We start from the raw sequence: 14570 nt of genomic DNA, 5'->3' as shown, positions 1-14570 counted from the left end.
TTCAAGGGCTTGAGGATGGTTACAACAGCGTCTCCTGGCAATCTACACCCACCCGCCAACCTTGTGCCGCAAGACCTCGAGCAGCACCTTCCGCTTCTTCTCGTCGTCCGCCTTCGCCCCCGGCACCGCGAGCGCGACCGCCTTGTCGACAATGTCACCGAACTCGGACCCGAGCTCGTGCAGCGTCCGTGCAAACCCGCTGCCCCGCTGCTGCGTCTGCGGCTGCTGCGTGTAGAGCGCGAGCTGCGTCGCCGAGAGGAGCAGCGACGCCTCGAGCGTCTCAGCGCATGCGTCGCGTAGCGCGGCTTGCGAGGGTGACGGAAGGGTAGGGAAAGGTGAGGGCGAGGGGAGAGAGGCGGGCGAGGCGGAGGAGGCGGGCGCGCGGAGCGTGTCGATGCAGAAGGAACACAGGTCGAAGAGCGTGCCCAGCGATGCCTTGTCCGTCGACGTCACAGTCGCAGTCTGTGGCCCGGGATGTCAGATTGAGTGCCGAAGAGCTCGCAGAAATGGAACGCACCGGAAGAACCACTGCCCTCTCGACCTTCCAGTCCATCGGGTCCTTAAGCAGGGTCGCCCATGCGTCCGAGAACTCGACCAGCGCGCCGACAACGTCCCGCGCGAGCTGCACCACCTTGAGCGTCACCGCTGCGGCTACGGGACCGTCGGCCGCCGACCCGCCGCTGTTTGCCTCCTTTTCGAGCCAGCCGCGCTCTTCGGGCGTCAGGCCCTCGACGAGCGCCGCGAGGTGGTTCGGGTGCAGGAGCGCGTAGACGAGGTGCTGCAGGAGGTGAAGACTCTGCTCCACGAACACGCTCGCGACAGCGACGACGGGCGACGACGGCGCGAGGCTCGGCGCGACGCTGCTCCGCGCGATGCCGTGCATGAGCGCGACGACCGCCGAGAGCTCCTCGAGCCCTGCAGCGGTGACGGGCGTGCTCGAGGTCCAGCTGAGCGCATGCACGAGCTGCAAGCCGTACAGCCGCACAAAGCCCGTCACGTCCTGCTCGACGAAGCGCGTCGACTCGCCCAGCGCGGCGACGAGCGCGACGACAAGCGCGAGCATCGACGTCCACAGCTCGTGCTGTGGCGTGCGCGAGGCGTCCGTCGGCGAGACGAGGGCGATCGCGCCGGCCTCGGCGGCGCTCGTCAGCGCATTGTTGGTCAAGGCGGTCATGACGCCGTCGAGCGGCAGCTGCTCGGCGGCGCGCGGCGACGACGTGGCGAAGGCGAGGCAGAGGTCGAGGACGTGCTGGGCGTAGAGCGGGCGGCCGGGCTCGAGCTGCTCCATGTAGACGAAGACCTCAAACGCGCAGCGGAGGAGGTCGAGCGCGTGCAAATGCGCAAGCCAGACGGCGGCGGGCGGGCAGAAGGGCGACTTGAGGATCTGCGAGACTACGGCTACTGCGAGCGCGAGATCCTGCTCGAGCTCGACGTCCTTCGAGGCGCGCGCAAGCATGAGGATGTCGCGCGTCGCGGTGAGCATGTCGCGGAGAACCATCTCGGTCGCCGTCGTGACCTTAATGCGCTGCTCGCCTGCCACCGCGGCGGCGGCCGTTTCGGATGGGATGGCGTTGCCGAGCTGCCGGAAGACGAGGTAGACGGAACGGAAGAGGGTCTGGTGGAAAGTGGGCGTCGAGCGGCGGGCGACAGACTCGAGCGGCTCGAGAGCATCGCTGGAGAAGATGGCGCTGAGGTCAGAGACCAGGTCGAGCAGCGCATTCTTGCTCTTCTCGGCGCCAACGCCGCCGAGGACCTGCACGAGCGTGAGCAAGATCGACAGTCGCTCGGCCTGGACCGTCGTCATGACCTGCCCTGCGCGGGTCTCCTGCGCAACCTCACGCGCGACGAGGCTCGCAGCGGTCGCCGCGACAGCGGGCGCGTCCTTGCGCGCTAGCGGCGAGACGATCTCGAGCAGCTGGCGCCACGACCTCGTGCCGAGGATCTGCGCCTCAAGAAGTGAGAAGTTGAGGTTGAGCTTGGCCGTCTGCGTGACCACATCGGCGAAGGTGTCCGACTCGACATGCGTGTCGGGGTCTGCGACGTAGCCGTCGAGGCGGCGCCGGACGAGGGCGAGCGAGTAGAGGTACTCCTGGCCGAAGTCGCGCGCCTCGTCGAGCGGGTGCGTCGAAGGGGCATTGCGCAGCGAGTCGAGGTCGAGGCCGGGGAAGGACGAGTGGACGAGCGCGAAGATGCCCTGGTGCAAGTCGGGCGCGCACGACGACGCGACAGCGGACGACAGCGCGCTCGTCACCTTGCGCGAGTCGCGGAACGCTGCAAGGAACGCTTTAACGCTCGGCGCCTGCTCCGCTTTGGGCTTGCCGAGCGCCGCTTGGATGTCGAGCGCGAGGATGCGCGCTGCATGCGCCTTGGCCGTCACGCGGTCGCAGTACTGCGCGACGCCCGCGTCGTCGTCAGGCTCTGCGCCGGCATTCTCGCACGCGATCTTGACGAACGCCTCCCAGGTCGAGAGGCGTCCGCGGAAGTCGTCGAGGGCCGAGCCGTAATCGACGAGGTGCTGCCAGGCGAAGTCGAAGAAGCGGAGTACCGCAGCGAGCTGTGCCGGTCGGTCTCGCCAGAGGGTCGACCACTCGCCGAGTGCGGCGAGTGCGGCGCCGACAGCGGTGCGAGCGAGCGGTTTGGGCGGAGCAGGAGCGAGCGACTTGGCGAGGTCCTGTGCAGACTTTTCGGCCGGCGCGAGCTCTGCGCCCTTGCCCTTGTCGGCGGAAGGGGCGGGGATGAGCTCGTCGGTTGCCGAGAACGGGTATGCGCGCCCAGTGACGAGGATCATGCCCAAGCCAGGCTGCGAGTCGACGATTGCCGAGAGCTGTACAAAGGAGTATGTTCAGTGAAGCTTACAGTACCATTGAAGAAGGACGCACAAGATCCCAGATGGCGACCTGCAGTTCCTCATGCGCGAGGTGGTCCTCCGCAACCGCCAGCAGCGCCGTGACGATCCGCTCCACGCCCTCGCTGCCCCCGAGCAGCGTCGTCAGCCCCGCCGAGCCTCCCAGCGCCGGCGAGACCCTCCCACCCTCTGCCGCGTCGCCGTCAGACGAAGCGAGGCACAGGAGCGTGACGACTTTAGCCGCCTGGACCGCAACGTCGCGGTCTAGCGGCGCGACGACGAAGCGCGCAAGACTCTCGATCAGCTCGGGCTTGCGTGCGGGCTCGTTACCGCGCAGGAGAAGCGGGGCGGTGCCGAACCCGAACGAGGCGGCAGACGAGGTGGCGGCGTATGATGCTGCGCCTGCAGGCGAGAGGCACAGCTTCTCGAGAAGCGAGGCGTGTCCACTCGATGCTGAGGAGCCAGTGCGGCGCCGCGCGCGGAGCAGGCGGAGGAGGAGTCCGAGCGACGCGCGCACGAGGTCTTCGAGTGCCTGCGCATCGGCGTACCGCCCCGCTTTGCGCAACAAGAGGATGCCCTCCGGCCCGGCGGCGAGCGTCGAGAGGAGCGGCGCGAGCTGCGCGACCGTCGCGCCGCGCGGGCTGAGGAACGCGTCCGTCACGATGCGCACCGGTCCAGGCGCGGACGCGGCCGTCGGCGAGAGGGTCGCCTCGTCGAGGACGAGCTTGTACAGCTGCGTGCACCGCCGCGCAAGCTCGTACTTCTCGGCGAGCGTCGCGAAGCGCCACTGGCCGAACGCGGGCCACACTTCGTCGCGGATCCAGGCGAGGGCGCGCGCGAGCACGTCGTGCTTTGTCTCGCGGAACGAGGCGGGCGTGACGCAGTGCGAGACTTGCGCCTCGAGGACGAGCGCGTGCACGAGCGAGAGGAGCGCGAGCGTGACGGGGTACTGACCCGTCAGCGCCTCGGCCTGGAGGACGAGCGGCCGCGACGTGCTCGACGCGGTAGACGCGCGGCCGTAGCCACCGCTTGCTTTGGGGGACGGGAAGAGGAGGGCCGAGCCGCGGAGGTACGTCCAGACAATGCCGGGGAACGAAGGGAGGAGGGCGGCGATGAGGCCGAGGAGCGAGCTGACGAGCGCATTGGGCGGCGGACGCGTTGCGCCTGCGCTGGTCGTGGGAGCTAATGCGCGCTCGAGGATGCGGAAGAGCGTCTGGATAAAGTCGGCGCGGTCGCCTCCGCCCTCGGCGAGGTGGTCGACTAGCGGGACCGCCAGCGTGTGGTCGTTGCGGAGCGTCGAGCGGAGGATGTCGAGCACGGCCGTGACGTCCCGCTCGTGCTCCTCGTCGTTGTCCCACTCCATCGGCAGCGCGTCCGTCTCGGCCTCTTTGCTCCCGAACACGTCCTTGCGCTGCTGCTGCTGCTGCCCCGCGCTCCTCGCCGCGCCGCCCGCATAGTCGCCGAGGACGTCAGCAAAGAGCTTCCACGCGCTCCACTCGACGTCCCACGCGACGACGACGGGCTTGGTCCCCTGCTGGCTGACGAGGCGCCCCTGCGCGCCGACGGGGAGGACGATGCTGCGCGAGACGCCGATCGGGCGCGTGCAGCGGAACGAGTAGCCCGTCTCCGGGTCCGGGTACGCCGAGGCCTCGTACGGCAGTGGCGCGGCGGTCGAAGCGGGGCCGGAAAAGGGCACGACATGTGTGAGGCTCGGGAGCGTCGCGAGGTAGGCAAAGGTGCTCTGCGCGCACTTGGCCGCGAGCAACTCGTCGTTGCTGCTGCTCGCCCCCGCGCCTGCATCGTGCTGCTGCTCTGAGGGGAGGAGGCCACTGACGCCGGCGCACAGCGCGCGCACGAGCTGGGCGAGGCTGCCAAACTCGAGCGGGAAGCGCTGCCGCGCGAGCTCGACAATCTCGGTCTCGCCGGCGCTCTGCGCCGTGCGCTCGAGGAGCATGCTCGAGTCGGCGTCGGCGAGGTCGACGTGGTTCAGGACGGCTTGGTCCTCCCAGAACTGGGCGCACAGGAGCGCCGCAGACGGGTTCGAGTAGAGGACCGAGACGACTTCAAAGAGGGACGAGAGCTGGGCCGAGGAGAGGAACGGGAGGCGAATCAGGTTTGGGAGGGCGGTGACGAGCCCGCGCAGGACCGACAGGTACCCGATCGCGTTTGGCTCGGAGTTGGCCGCGGCGGACGAGCTGACAAGGGGCGATTGGAGGATGGAGAGCAGAACGGGGAAGAAGGAGGAAGCTGGCGCAAGGGCGTGCGCGGCGTAGAGCTGGAAGAGCGGCTGGGTCGCGGCCGAGCGAGACGAGCCCGAAGGCACCTCGACGCGGAGCGACTGCTCGGCGAACGCGTGGTACGCCTCGGGCACGCCGCGCTCGAGCAGCGACGTCGTCACCTTGGAGAGGAGAAACGCCCACGCGAGGAGGACGGGCGAGCTGCGTTCGGCATCGAGACGGACAAGGGCCTCGACGAGCTCGTTGCCCTTGGTCAGGTTCGCCGGGTGGTACACGCTCTGCGCGTCGACCACGTCTTCCCCCGGTGCGCCGATCGGGTACTCGTCCTCCATCGCGGCCTCGAGGTTGTGCGCCTCGAGCGCGACAATCGTCAAGAGGTCGCCGACCTCGCGCACGAGCGCCTGCGTCTCGGCGTCAAAGTACCCGAAGAGCTCCTGCCGCTGGCCCCACTCGGTCGCGCGGATCGCGTCGAGCACGGCGGCGAGCTCGGCGCCGTCGGCGGGGCGCGGCGCGTAGTAGACGAGGAAGACGAGCTCGAGGAGCGTCTTTTGCTCGCGCACGAGCTGCTTGGTCCAAAAGAGCGAATGGGTAGGCGAGGGCCGCACGGCGTCGGGGAGCGTCTGCGATGTGCGCGAGACAAAGGCCGAGAGGAGGGTCGAGGTGAACGAGTCGGAGACGATCTGCGGAACGAGGTCGACCGCGAGGTCGTAGCACGGGCTGGACGGGTCGTCGTCTGCGGAAGCCGCGATGTGTCAGCGTGTGATGTAGCTCAACCGCCTGAAAGAGTACGCACGGCTTCGGAGTAGAAGGGCGACAACCTGAAGGAGCGCCATGCGTTCCTCAAAGACCCAGGCGGTCACCCGGTCCCACTCGTCCTCGGACAGCTTTTCGCCCGTGCTCTTGCCCCTCGTGGCGCTCCTCACTGCGCCCAGCGCAGCAGTCTCGTCGAGGTCGAAGCGGTCTGCGACCTGGAGGACGACGGCCTGCTCGGGTTTCGCGACGTCGACCGACTTGGCCGCAACCTGGAGCTTGCCCGTCGCGAGCTGAGTCTTGCCCTGGTCAGTGCGGGCAAAGGCATGGTGCGGGCGCTTGAGCTGGTCGAGGTTGCGGGCGAGGAAGGTCGAGGCGGAAGGGGGGACGCCGTCGACTGCTGGCGTCTCGAGGAGGACGAGTGCCTGCGCCCAGGACCTGTACAAGCGTGTGTCAGTGACTGCAGCTGGTGCTCGTAGCTCTAGCGGGTGCGAGAGAGCGAGGACGGACAGGGCAGAGTCGGATGAAGCACTCGACACGACTGGGCCCGCCATGGCGAGTGCGTTCGAGGGGCTGGGCGAGCTCGTGCGCCTTTGTCGAGCACTGCAAGCACGCGCTCGGCCTCTCTTGCGACGCGGCGAGGATGCGGTCCAAGTCGACGTCTTGCGTTCGTCGCTCGTCTCGCTGTCACCCACCTCTCGCCTCGTCTCGAGCGAGCACCTGAAGCCATGTGAGTGGACTGGAGCTGACTGCCGACCACCTGCTGACCGTCTCGCGCCCGCAGGAACACTCGCGAGGCCCCCAACGCCGCCCGGGAGGCGCCCCCGCCGTACACGCTGCAGCGCTTCAGCCGCAACGGGCAGACGCGCAGCAATCTGCGCCCCGTCATCCTCATCGTCGCCTTCTTTGCCACCAGTGAGTTCCTCTCGAGGATGGGGAGGACAACGCCGGGCTGTCGAGGTGGCGGGACCTTGGCGGCACGCTTGCGCTCTCGTCACGCGCTCTGATCGAGTGGGGGATGCGCCGGGCTGTCGGGATCTAGCTCTCCTCGAGTTGTGCGCTGCCTCCCGCGCCCTCGAGCTGTGACGGCGGCGCAGCGGACTTGCGCAGCTCGTCGACGAGGCGGTGCACCTCTCTCGACCCGCCTCCCGTCGTCGCTCTCGTCTCGTTCCGAGCAGTCTCGAGGCAGGAGGCAGTCTGTGTAGAGTGCTTGACGGTGTCCACCGGCCGAAGCAGGCCCTAATCACCCGTTGAAAACGCTTCTGACCCTGCTTCGCCCTCGCAGTCTATGGCATCATCCTCGGTGCCGCATCGCTGCGCCGCCGCGGCGACGACGAGCCGGCCAAGATCAACTCGATGAACCTCATCGTCGCCATCCTCTATTTTGTCTGCGTCGCCGCCGAAGTGTTTGGCTTCTTTGCCGCGTACCGCCAGTCGCTCGCGCTCGTCCGCATGTATTTTTACGCCTCGCTCGGCGTCGCTGCCATCGTCACCGGCAGCGAGTTGGTCCGGTGCGTGTGCACTTTGAATTGCTCCTGTCGCCCTCGACCTTACTGACACTTTCGCTCCCTCCCTCAGGACCATCTTTCACTTTAGCGAGAAGAGCTCGATCATCAGGTCGTGCATCAACTCGTACTCCAGCGACGTCTCGTCCGGCCGCCTCACCTCGACGACCGTCGAGGACTACTGCAACGACTCGTGGCGCCGGCAGAGCTACGTGCGTCGTGTGCCACTGTCTTTGCGGGTCGCCTGCTGACACTTTTGGCAATTAGCTCGACATTGCGCTCCTCGTCTTCTCGTTCTTTGTCGCCTTCCTCTTTGCTTCGCTTGCGGCGTCGTACCTTCACCAGCTGAAGAACGTGCGTCCAGTTTCGGTGTCACTTCGCATGGTAGTGTGCCATCCGCGACGCCGAGCACTCACGTTTTCTGCACGACCACAACACACAGCCGCAAAGCATGCGCACTCACGCCCCGACCCTCGCGCCCTCGTCCTCGTACGCCTACCCTCTCCAGCCCTACCCGGACGGCGGCCCGATGCCCTACCCGCACTCTGCCCACCCGTACGCCGCCGGCCCGCCGGGCTACCCCTCTGCCGGGCCCACCCTGCCGCAGTACGACAACCCGCACGGGTTCGCCGCGCCGAGCGACGACAAGCTCCCGCCCTCGTCTGCCGCCCCGCCGCCGCCGGCCGAGAACCCGTTTGCGGACCAGGTTGAGCATGGCACGCAGCAGCGCGGAGAGCCGACGCGGCGCGAGGGCGAGTCGGCGGCGGACTTTGAGCTGAGGCAGCACGAGTGGGACCAGGAGGAGCAGGAGCGGCGGAGGAGGGAGTATGGCGAGAGCACCGAGACGGTCACGCTCGAGTCGAGGCGGTGAGGTGGCCGAGCGCAGTTGGGTTGGATTTGACGCGAGGGAGGGACGAGCGGAGGTCGAGAGAGACGAGATGTAGCTTTGCTCTGTTTTTTGCCATTCTTCCTAATTGTCGGATAGTCTGTTATCTTCGGCTTTGTTTCGTGCGACGCGCCGTCATTGCTGTCGCAGCTTTGTGAGCTTCCCGAAACCGTGCACGAACTCGGTTCCGCTTCGTATTGCTGGCCACATGGACGACGCTGCGTGACGTGCTCTCCCTCTCCTGTTGCAGAGGTACTGAACTTCTTTGTACTGCACATCAGGGGATGTCCGACTACTTCTCAATACTTGACTGGTACCTTCGCAACACCACTCGCACTCCACTTCCCTACTACTTCTCCTTCGCCTCGAACGGGTCAAAGCAGCGCTGCCCGTCACTGCGCAGCGCCGCCTGCCCATAGTCGCGCCGCTCGATCCCGTCCGGGTTCGGCAGAATGTCGCGGTCGAAGATCTGCTGCGGGAGCGACAGCGTGCAGCACGCGTTCGGGACGTCGACGACGGCGCCGACGTGCGACTCGACGGGCTGTGAATGCACGAGCGTCAGAGGCTGCAAGGGTGAGCAGGCGCTTGGGGAAGCAGGGCGCACCGCTGCGCTGAGCAGGAGGTGAGCCTGCTCAATGGTGTAGCCAAGCTTCTTCAGGTCTGCAGGAAAGTCTGTGAGCTTCTGGCCGTCAGATACTCTAGGACGTGTGACATACAGGCAATCGTGTTGAGCGAGGCCTGCTTGTAGGCCGTGGTCAAACACATGTCCTTCTGCTCGCCGGTCCCATGCAGGTCTGCGCAGATTGCTTCCTAGTCAGCGCGCGCGCTCCGGGATTGGAGGATGATCAAACCGACTCACCAACGCCGATGCCTTCGAACGTGAGCTGTTGCGAGTACATCGGGTCGATCGGAGACGGCTGTTGCAGTTCTGTCAACTCTCTGTCGTTGCGGCGCATGCAGTGGGCACGCACGAGGAAGATGGGCTGCTTGAGCGCGAATTTCTCGACGCCCTGCTTTACAACTGAGCACTTGAGCGTGACGATGCCGCTCATCTCGATGGCGCTGTTGCGGAACGAGACTGTGAGCGCGACATAGCGCCGCTGCAGAACAGAAGAAGGAATGACATACCCGCAGAACGACTGCTCGCCGTCACCTTGGCTGAAGTGCAGGTCGCCGATAGCAAGACCCGCGCCGGAGACGTAGACAGGAAGCCAGACACGGGAACCGATTGAAAGGTTCTTGACTGCGAGCATAGCGAATTGTTATTTGACGCAGTAAGGACTGAAGAACGCCTATCCGTGCGCACTGTCGCAGTTGCCGCCGTGCTGCAGTGAAGAGACAGTCAGCATGAAAGGGCACGCTGCACGGAAAGAAATGACCGGACCTCGCGCCCCGGGATCGTCCTTGCACCCTCGCGTGCGATCTTGTCAAAGATCTCCTTCGGAAGGTCCTGCCCAATGTACGTTCCTTTCTCGATAGGCGGGAGCGCAACAGCGGGCGAAGCGCCCGGGTGCGCATCGATGAGCGCCTGTTCGCGCTTGTTCCAGGTGTCGAGCAGCTCCTGCGAGGGGAGCGTGCCGATGATACCGGGATGCGTGATGCCCGCAAATCGAATGCCTGGAATGTGGCGAGATGAGGCAAAGCGGCCTTCGAAATCCCAAATCGCCTTGGCCGCCTTCGTCTTGAACTCCTTGGCGAAGAGACCGCCGTTCTCCATGTCGAAGATGCCGGTGTAGCCCCACGGCACCTCCTCATAGTACTGAATGTCCAGAATATCAACGACGAGAGCGTCGCCAGGCTCGGCGCCTTCGACGGCGATCGGACCCGTGAGGTAGTGGATCTGCGTAAGGTCGACATTGGCCACGTCGTCGGCGTTGTCGGAGTTGACGATCTGCCCGCCCGTCCACTCAATACTGCCAAGCTTGAACACGTCGTTCTGCTTGACGGTCGCCACGGCCGGGATGTCGGGGTGCCAGCGGTTCATCAACCCTTTCTGGCCCTGCGCCGGCTTGAGCGGGTCGATGGAGACCAGCATGGGGTGCATGATGTGCAAGCGAGACTCTCTGTCAAAGTGCAAGGGCCTGAAAGCGGCGACGCGGGCGAAGGAAGAGAGCGGAGAGCCTCAGCGCCGACACACGGCGAACTGCAGCAGATACGGCTATAAGCGCGTGCCGATTGTCGCAAGGTCGATCAAGCCGCTGCGTTCGGTGCGCGGCTAGCGAGAGCGAGGGCGAGGGCAACGAGGGGAAGCAGCGCGGAGAGGGCGGCCGAGATAACGCTTTCATGACGTCGTCCCTCGCCGGTGCTCTGAGCGCTCAGCGGGCGAAGCAGTAGTCCCCTGATGCAGATGCGGCCACTCAGCACGGACGAAGCGCGCTGGGAGAGGAGTGAGAGGAGGGTGACCCTCTGGTCCGCTTCCTCCGCTCTTCGCCCCGCTGCGTTTCTGCTTGCCTCCTGGGTGCGGGGTCGGCTTTTGCGCAAGGCTCCGGAGCTGCGCACGACTTTGGCGCGACTGGCTGTTCCCCGCATCACCAGCCGGCGGTTGCCCGAGTGCGGTCCCGACCCTGCTCTATCCTCTCGGCCGACAACGCAGCGCCAGCTCCGCCGTACGACTCGAGTGCAAGTTGCGGAGCTCGCAGAGCGCCGACTTGGTCTTCCCCGCTCGTACAAGTCTTGTCGTGAACGCTGGGCTCGCGTTTCTTCTCGCGCTTGCCGCCTTTCGCTTATCACGACGCCAAGCATTGCCTCGGTTTTGCACGCGCTTCCTCCGTGCTGCCCTGATGACCAGTGAGCGTGTTGCTCGTGTTTGCTGGGACTTTCGCGCAATCGGGGCCTCGGCAAGCTTGATTTCGCGGTGGACGCAACCGAATCGCTGCCGCTCTCTCGCTTCTCCCGCGGCTTGTTCTTGCTGCTACACCGCAAGCTTGCTCTCCGCAGCGCCTTACGACACTACAAGGTATCGACACCCCAGGGCAAACAAGATCTTACCGGCTTAGCGCCCCTCTCTCGCCCTGCGCCACGCCTTTCTCCCCCCTCAGCGGTATCAATCGACCATGTCCAGCCGCGGTACCGCTATCCTCACGCCCGGCACGGGCTACGGCATCGTCGTTGGCGTCGGACTCTTCTTTGCCGCGCTCATGATTGTCGCGAATTTCCTGCAACGTCGCTACACCCGCACGAGCGCAACAGTCGCTGAGTTCTCCTCCGCCTCGCACTCCGTCAAGCGTGCGTTCTTCTCCGCTGCCTGTTTGCTGTATGTGTATGGTGGTGTGCACTGCAACGGCGGCTGCCCAGTTGCCGTTAGCCCTGGGAATCGTTCCGCTGACCTCCTACTTGCTTGCCGGACTCTTCTGAGGCCTCAGCCTTCATGGTCGCTGCTGCTGTCACGTCTTCCTGGACCTGGGCTGCATCGATTTTGACCTCTGCGTCCCAAGCTTACGCCAACGGCATTGTGGGACCTTGTGCGTAGCTTTCTCTCCTCGCTCCCCTCTTCCCCCGGCCGCCCGTCCCTCTCCTTACAAGAGATTTGCGCCGTGGACTCAGGCTGACTTTATTGCTTCAGACTCGTACGCTGCAGGCGCCGTGGTCCAGATCCTTGCGTTCTCTGCCAACGCCGCCAAGATCAAGGTGAGCACCGTTCTCCGGCTGACACGAGCTCCGCTGGCGCCCGCAACTGACACTGATTTACCTACAGCTGAATGCACCCAACGCTGTCACCTTCCTTGAGGTCCTGCGAGCACGATGGGGAGCAGTTGCGCATATTGTGTTCATGGTTTACGCCTTGATCACGAACATCCTCGTCACGGCTATGCTTGTCACGGGCGGTTCAGCTGTCGTGACGGATTTGTCAGGTGCACACACAGCTGGCGTGTGCATGCTGATCCCGGTTGGCGTAGTTGCCTTCGTTCTGGTCGGCGGTCTTCGCGCGACCTTCTTTGCCGACTACTTGCACGTCGCTTTCCTGTTCTGTGCGTGAGGGATCTCACTACACTCTTGATACAACAGCTGACCCTCTGTGCGCATCCTTCAGCCGTTATTCTGGCTTTCCAGGTGAGCCTTCTCAGTCCCTTCTTCGCTCGACTGCTTATCTGACCAGGGAAGGATGCCCGTCAGTTTGTCGTGTTTGCCACAAGCGACAAGATTGGGTCGCCTGCCAGGCTGTACGACATGCTGGTCGAGGCGAGCGCGCGTTGGCCGGTCGACGGCAACGCAGAGGGATCGTACCTCACGGTGCGTCTTTCTGCTGCGTTCACCATCCCGGGACCATGCATGTATCCAGCATGTACCACAAGACACTTTGTTCATGCTCTAGGTATGAAATGGGCATTGGAGGTGGTCAGGAGCTTTGAAACCTCTTCAGACTGACCCAGTTTCGGTCCCCAGTTCCGAAGCAAGTCCGGCATAATCTTCATGATCATCAATCTTGCTGGAAACAGCGGAACAGTCTTTCTAGATCAGTCCTACTGGCAACGAGCTATCGCCTCCGTGCCGTCGACTGCTTCGAAGGGGTACTTTCTCGGCGGCACCGCCTGGCTGTCGTGAGTCCCTGCCCCCGCTGATCTCGTCCTCTGTTTTCTACGCATGTATTTGTATCGCACGTTACGCCTCGTAATTGCGCTGACCATGGTTTGCCCCATGACAGAGTGCCGCTCGGCATGGCCGCATGCCTGGGACTCAGCGGCATCGCCCTTCGCACCGACCCGCTCTTCCCGACCTACCCGGAGGGTCTTTCGCCTGCTCAGGTCTCGGCAGGTCTTCCGGCGGCAGCTGCCGTGCAGGTCCTCATGCGTGAATCAGGCGCCGCGGTCCTCCTCGTTCTTCTCTTCCTCGCCGTCACTTCAACTTCGGCAGCTGGTTCGTTTCCTCCCCTCTTTGTTCAGCTAGAATACTTCTGACCATCTGCTGTGACCATCTGCTGAATGTGCTGCAGAGCTGTGCGCCGTCTCCAACATTCTCACTCACGACATTTTCCGCACCTACTTCCGCCCTGACGCTTCGGACAAGACGCTTATCATGGTTAACCGCGCCTGCATGGTCGGCTATGGCCTCTTTGCCGGCTGCATTGGTGTCGCGCTTTACTACGCCGGGATTTCGATGGGTTGGCTGTGCGTCGTGCGCGTCTCGGGAAATCCTCGATTCCCTGATTGACCCGCAATTTGCGCTCAACAGCTACACCATGATGGGCATCCTCCTCGGCGCTGCTGTTGTTCCGGTCGCGGTTGGCATCATGTGGGACCGCGCTTCGAAGGTTCGTCCTGCTCTGCCTCCAGAGCATTAGCCACCTCCGCTGAACGAGTCCGTCATTCGCAGTGGCCATGCGTCTTTGCTGCTATCTTCGGTACCTCGGCTGGCATCATCGGCTGGCTCGTGGCGGCCGCGCAGCTGAACGACGGCGAGGTCAGCGTCGTCAGCACCGGCCAGGACTACCCTCTGCTCATCGGCAACCTCCTCTCGTGAGCCCTCTTCGGTCGATTGCTGAGCCAATGGCCGGCGATTCTGACGTCTTCTGACCTCCAGAATCTGTCTCTCCGCCATCATCGCCCCGATCGGCTCGCTCATCTTCCCCGAGCGTGGCGGCGCTCCCTACGACTGGGCCGAGACGCGCGCGCTGCACGCGCACCCCGAGCCTACAACGGTCGAGAGCGGCGCCCCGTCCGCGACGCAGAGTCTCACGGACGCGGGCGACGAGATCTCGCCGCTCGACGAGGCGGCACCAGTCAAGGAGTTGATGTCGGGCGAGAGCGAGAAGGAAGGCGAGAAGAGCGGCACGGTCGTCGCCAAGCCGCCGCGCGACGTTGCCGAGGAGCTCGACGACGAGTCGGACCCGAATCACCCCAAGAAGATCCAGCGCACCTTCACAATGTCGATGCTGGCGGCCGTCCTCGCTTCGTTTATCCTCCTCGTTCTGTGCGTGCTGTCTGGACACTTCGGTGCAACTCGGCACTGACTCCCATCTCCACAGCATTCCCATGCCCCTCGTCGGCACAGGCTACATCAGCACGAAAGCCGGGTTCCAGACGTACTGCATCATCACAATCATCTGGGTGTTCTGTGCGTTGAGCACTTCGTCAAAGTCGGCACAGCATCCACTGACTTCCGGCTCGCAGACGGTGCCTTTGTCACGGTCATCATGCCGCTCGTCGAGTACCGCAAGTCGCTCGGCGAGATCTTCAAGCATATGTGGCTCGACATCACCCGTCAGGCGAAGTACTAGCCGTCCCGATCTGTAGACACTCCGTATGTGCATGGGTATCAGGTGATCCCACCAGGCGATGATACTGCAACAGCGAGAGTGCACAGGAGCGAGCAAGCGTATCGGATAGCACAAGAATGCATAGAGCGAAACG

At 64.5% G+C, this 14570-nt stretch overlaps 4 protein-coding genes across 4 annotated transcripts; 2 read left to right on the top strand and 2 right to left on the bottom strand.

Annotated features, from left to right (window-relative positions):
• Positions 1–42: 42 nt before the first annotated feature.
• On the bottom strand, positions 43–6386 carry JCM10292_003997 (uncharacterized protein; the record flags this gene model as incomplete). The annotated part of the gene is made up of 5 exons (XM_076649190.1): positions 43–462; positions 518–2824; positions 2880–5815; positions 5876–6270; positions 6343–6386. The coding sequence occupies 5 exons, from the start codon at positions 6384–6386 to the stop codon at positions 43–45; spliced, it is 6102 nt and encodes a 2033-aa protein (XP_076505200.1).
• An 89-nt stretch (positions 6387–6475) lies between these two features.
• On the top strand, positions 6476–8208 carry JCM10292_003996 (uncharacterized protein; the record flags this gene model as incomplete). The annotated part of the gene is made up of 6 exons (XM_076649189.1): positions 6476–6492; positions 6617–6747; positions 7118–7343; positions 7411–7549; positions 7605–7691; positions 7780–8208. The coding sequence occupies 6 exons, from the start codon at positions 6476–6478 to the stop codon at positions 8206–8208; spliced, it is 1029 nt and encodes a 342-aa protein (XP_076505199.1).
• A 364-nt stretch (positions 8209–8572) lies between these two features.
• JCM10292_003995 (acetamidase/formamidase family protein) lies at positions 8573–10267 on the bottom strand (the record flags this gene model as incomplete). The annotated part of the gene is made up of 8 exons (XM_076649188.1): positions 8573–8764; positions 8828–8883; positions 8940–9017; positions 9083–9140; positions 9195–9285; positions 9352–9466; positions 9530–9548; positions 9608–10267. 8 exons carry the CDS (start codon positions 10265–10267, stop codon positions 8573–8575), a joined length of 1269 nt encoding a protein of 422 aa, XP_076505198.1.
• A 1009-nt stretch (positions 10268–11276) lies between these two features.
• JCM10292_003994 (sodium:solute symporter family protein) lies at positions 11277–14437 on the top strand (the record flags this gene model as incomplete). Its single annotated transcript, XM_076649187.1, has 14 exons — positions 11277–11448; positions 11586–11684; positions 11786–11850; positions 11918–12191; positions 12254–12273; positions 12337–12453; positions 12607–12761; positions 12866–13077; positions 13154–13328; positions 13393–13471; positions 13534–13676; positions 13741–14130; positions 14186–14274; positions 14331–14437. 14 exons carry the CDS (start codon positions 11277–11279, stop codon positions 14435–14437), a joined length of 2097 nt encoding a protein of 698 aa, XP_076505197.1.
• Between the last annotated feature and the right edge of the window lie 133 nt (positions 14438–14570).

Source organism: Rhodotorula paludigena (genome assembly GCF_050403205.1).
Source record: "Rhodotorula paludigena JCM10292 DNA, Rt_paludigena_JCM10292v1_ctg22, whole genome shotgun sequence".
Classification (NCBI taxonomy): Eukaryota; Fungi; Basidiomycota; class Microbotryomycetes; order Sporidiobolales; family Sporidiobolaceae; genus Rhodotorula; species Rhodotorula paludigena.
This window is presented reverse-complemented; position numbering and strand designations above follow the sequence as displayed.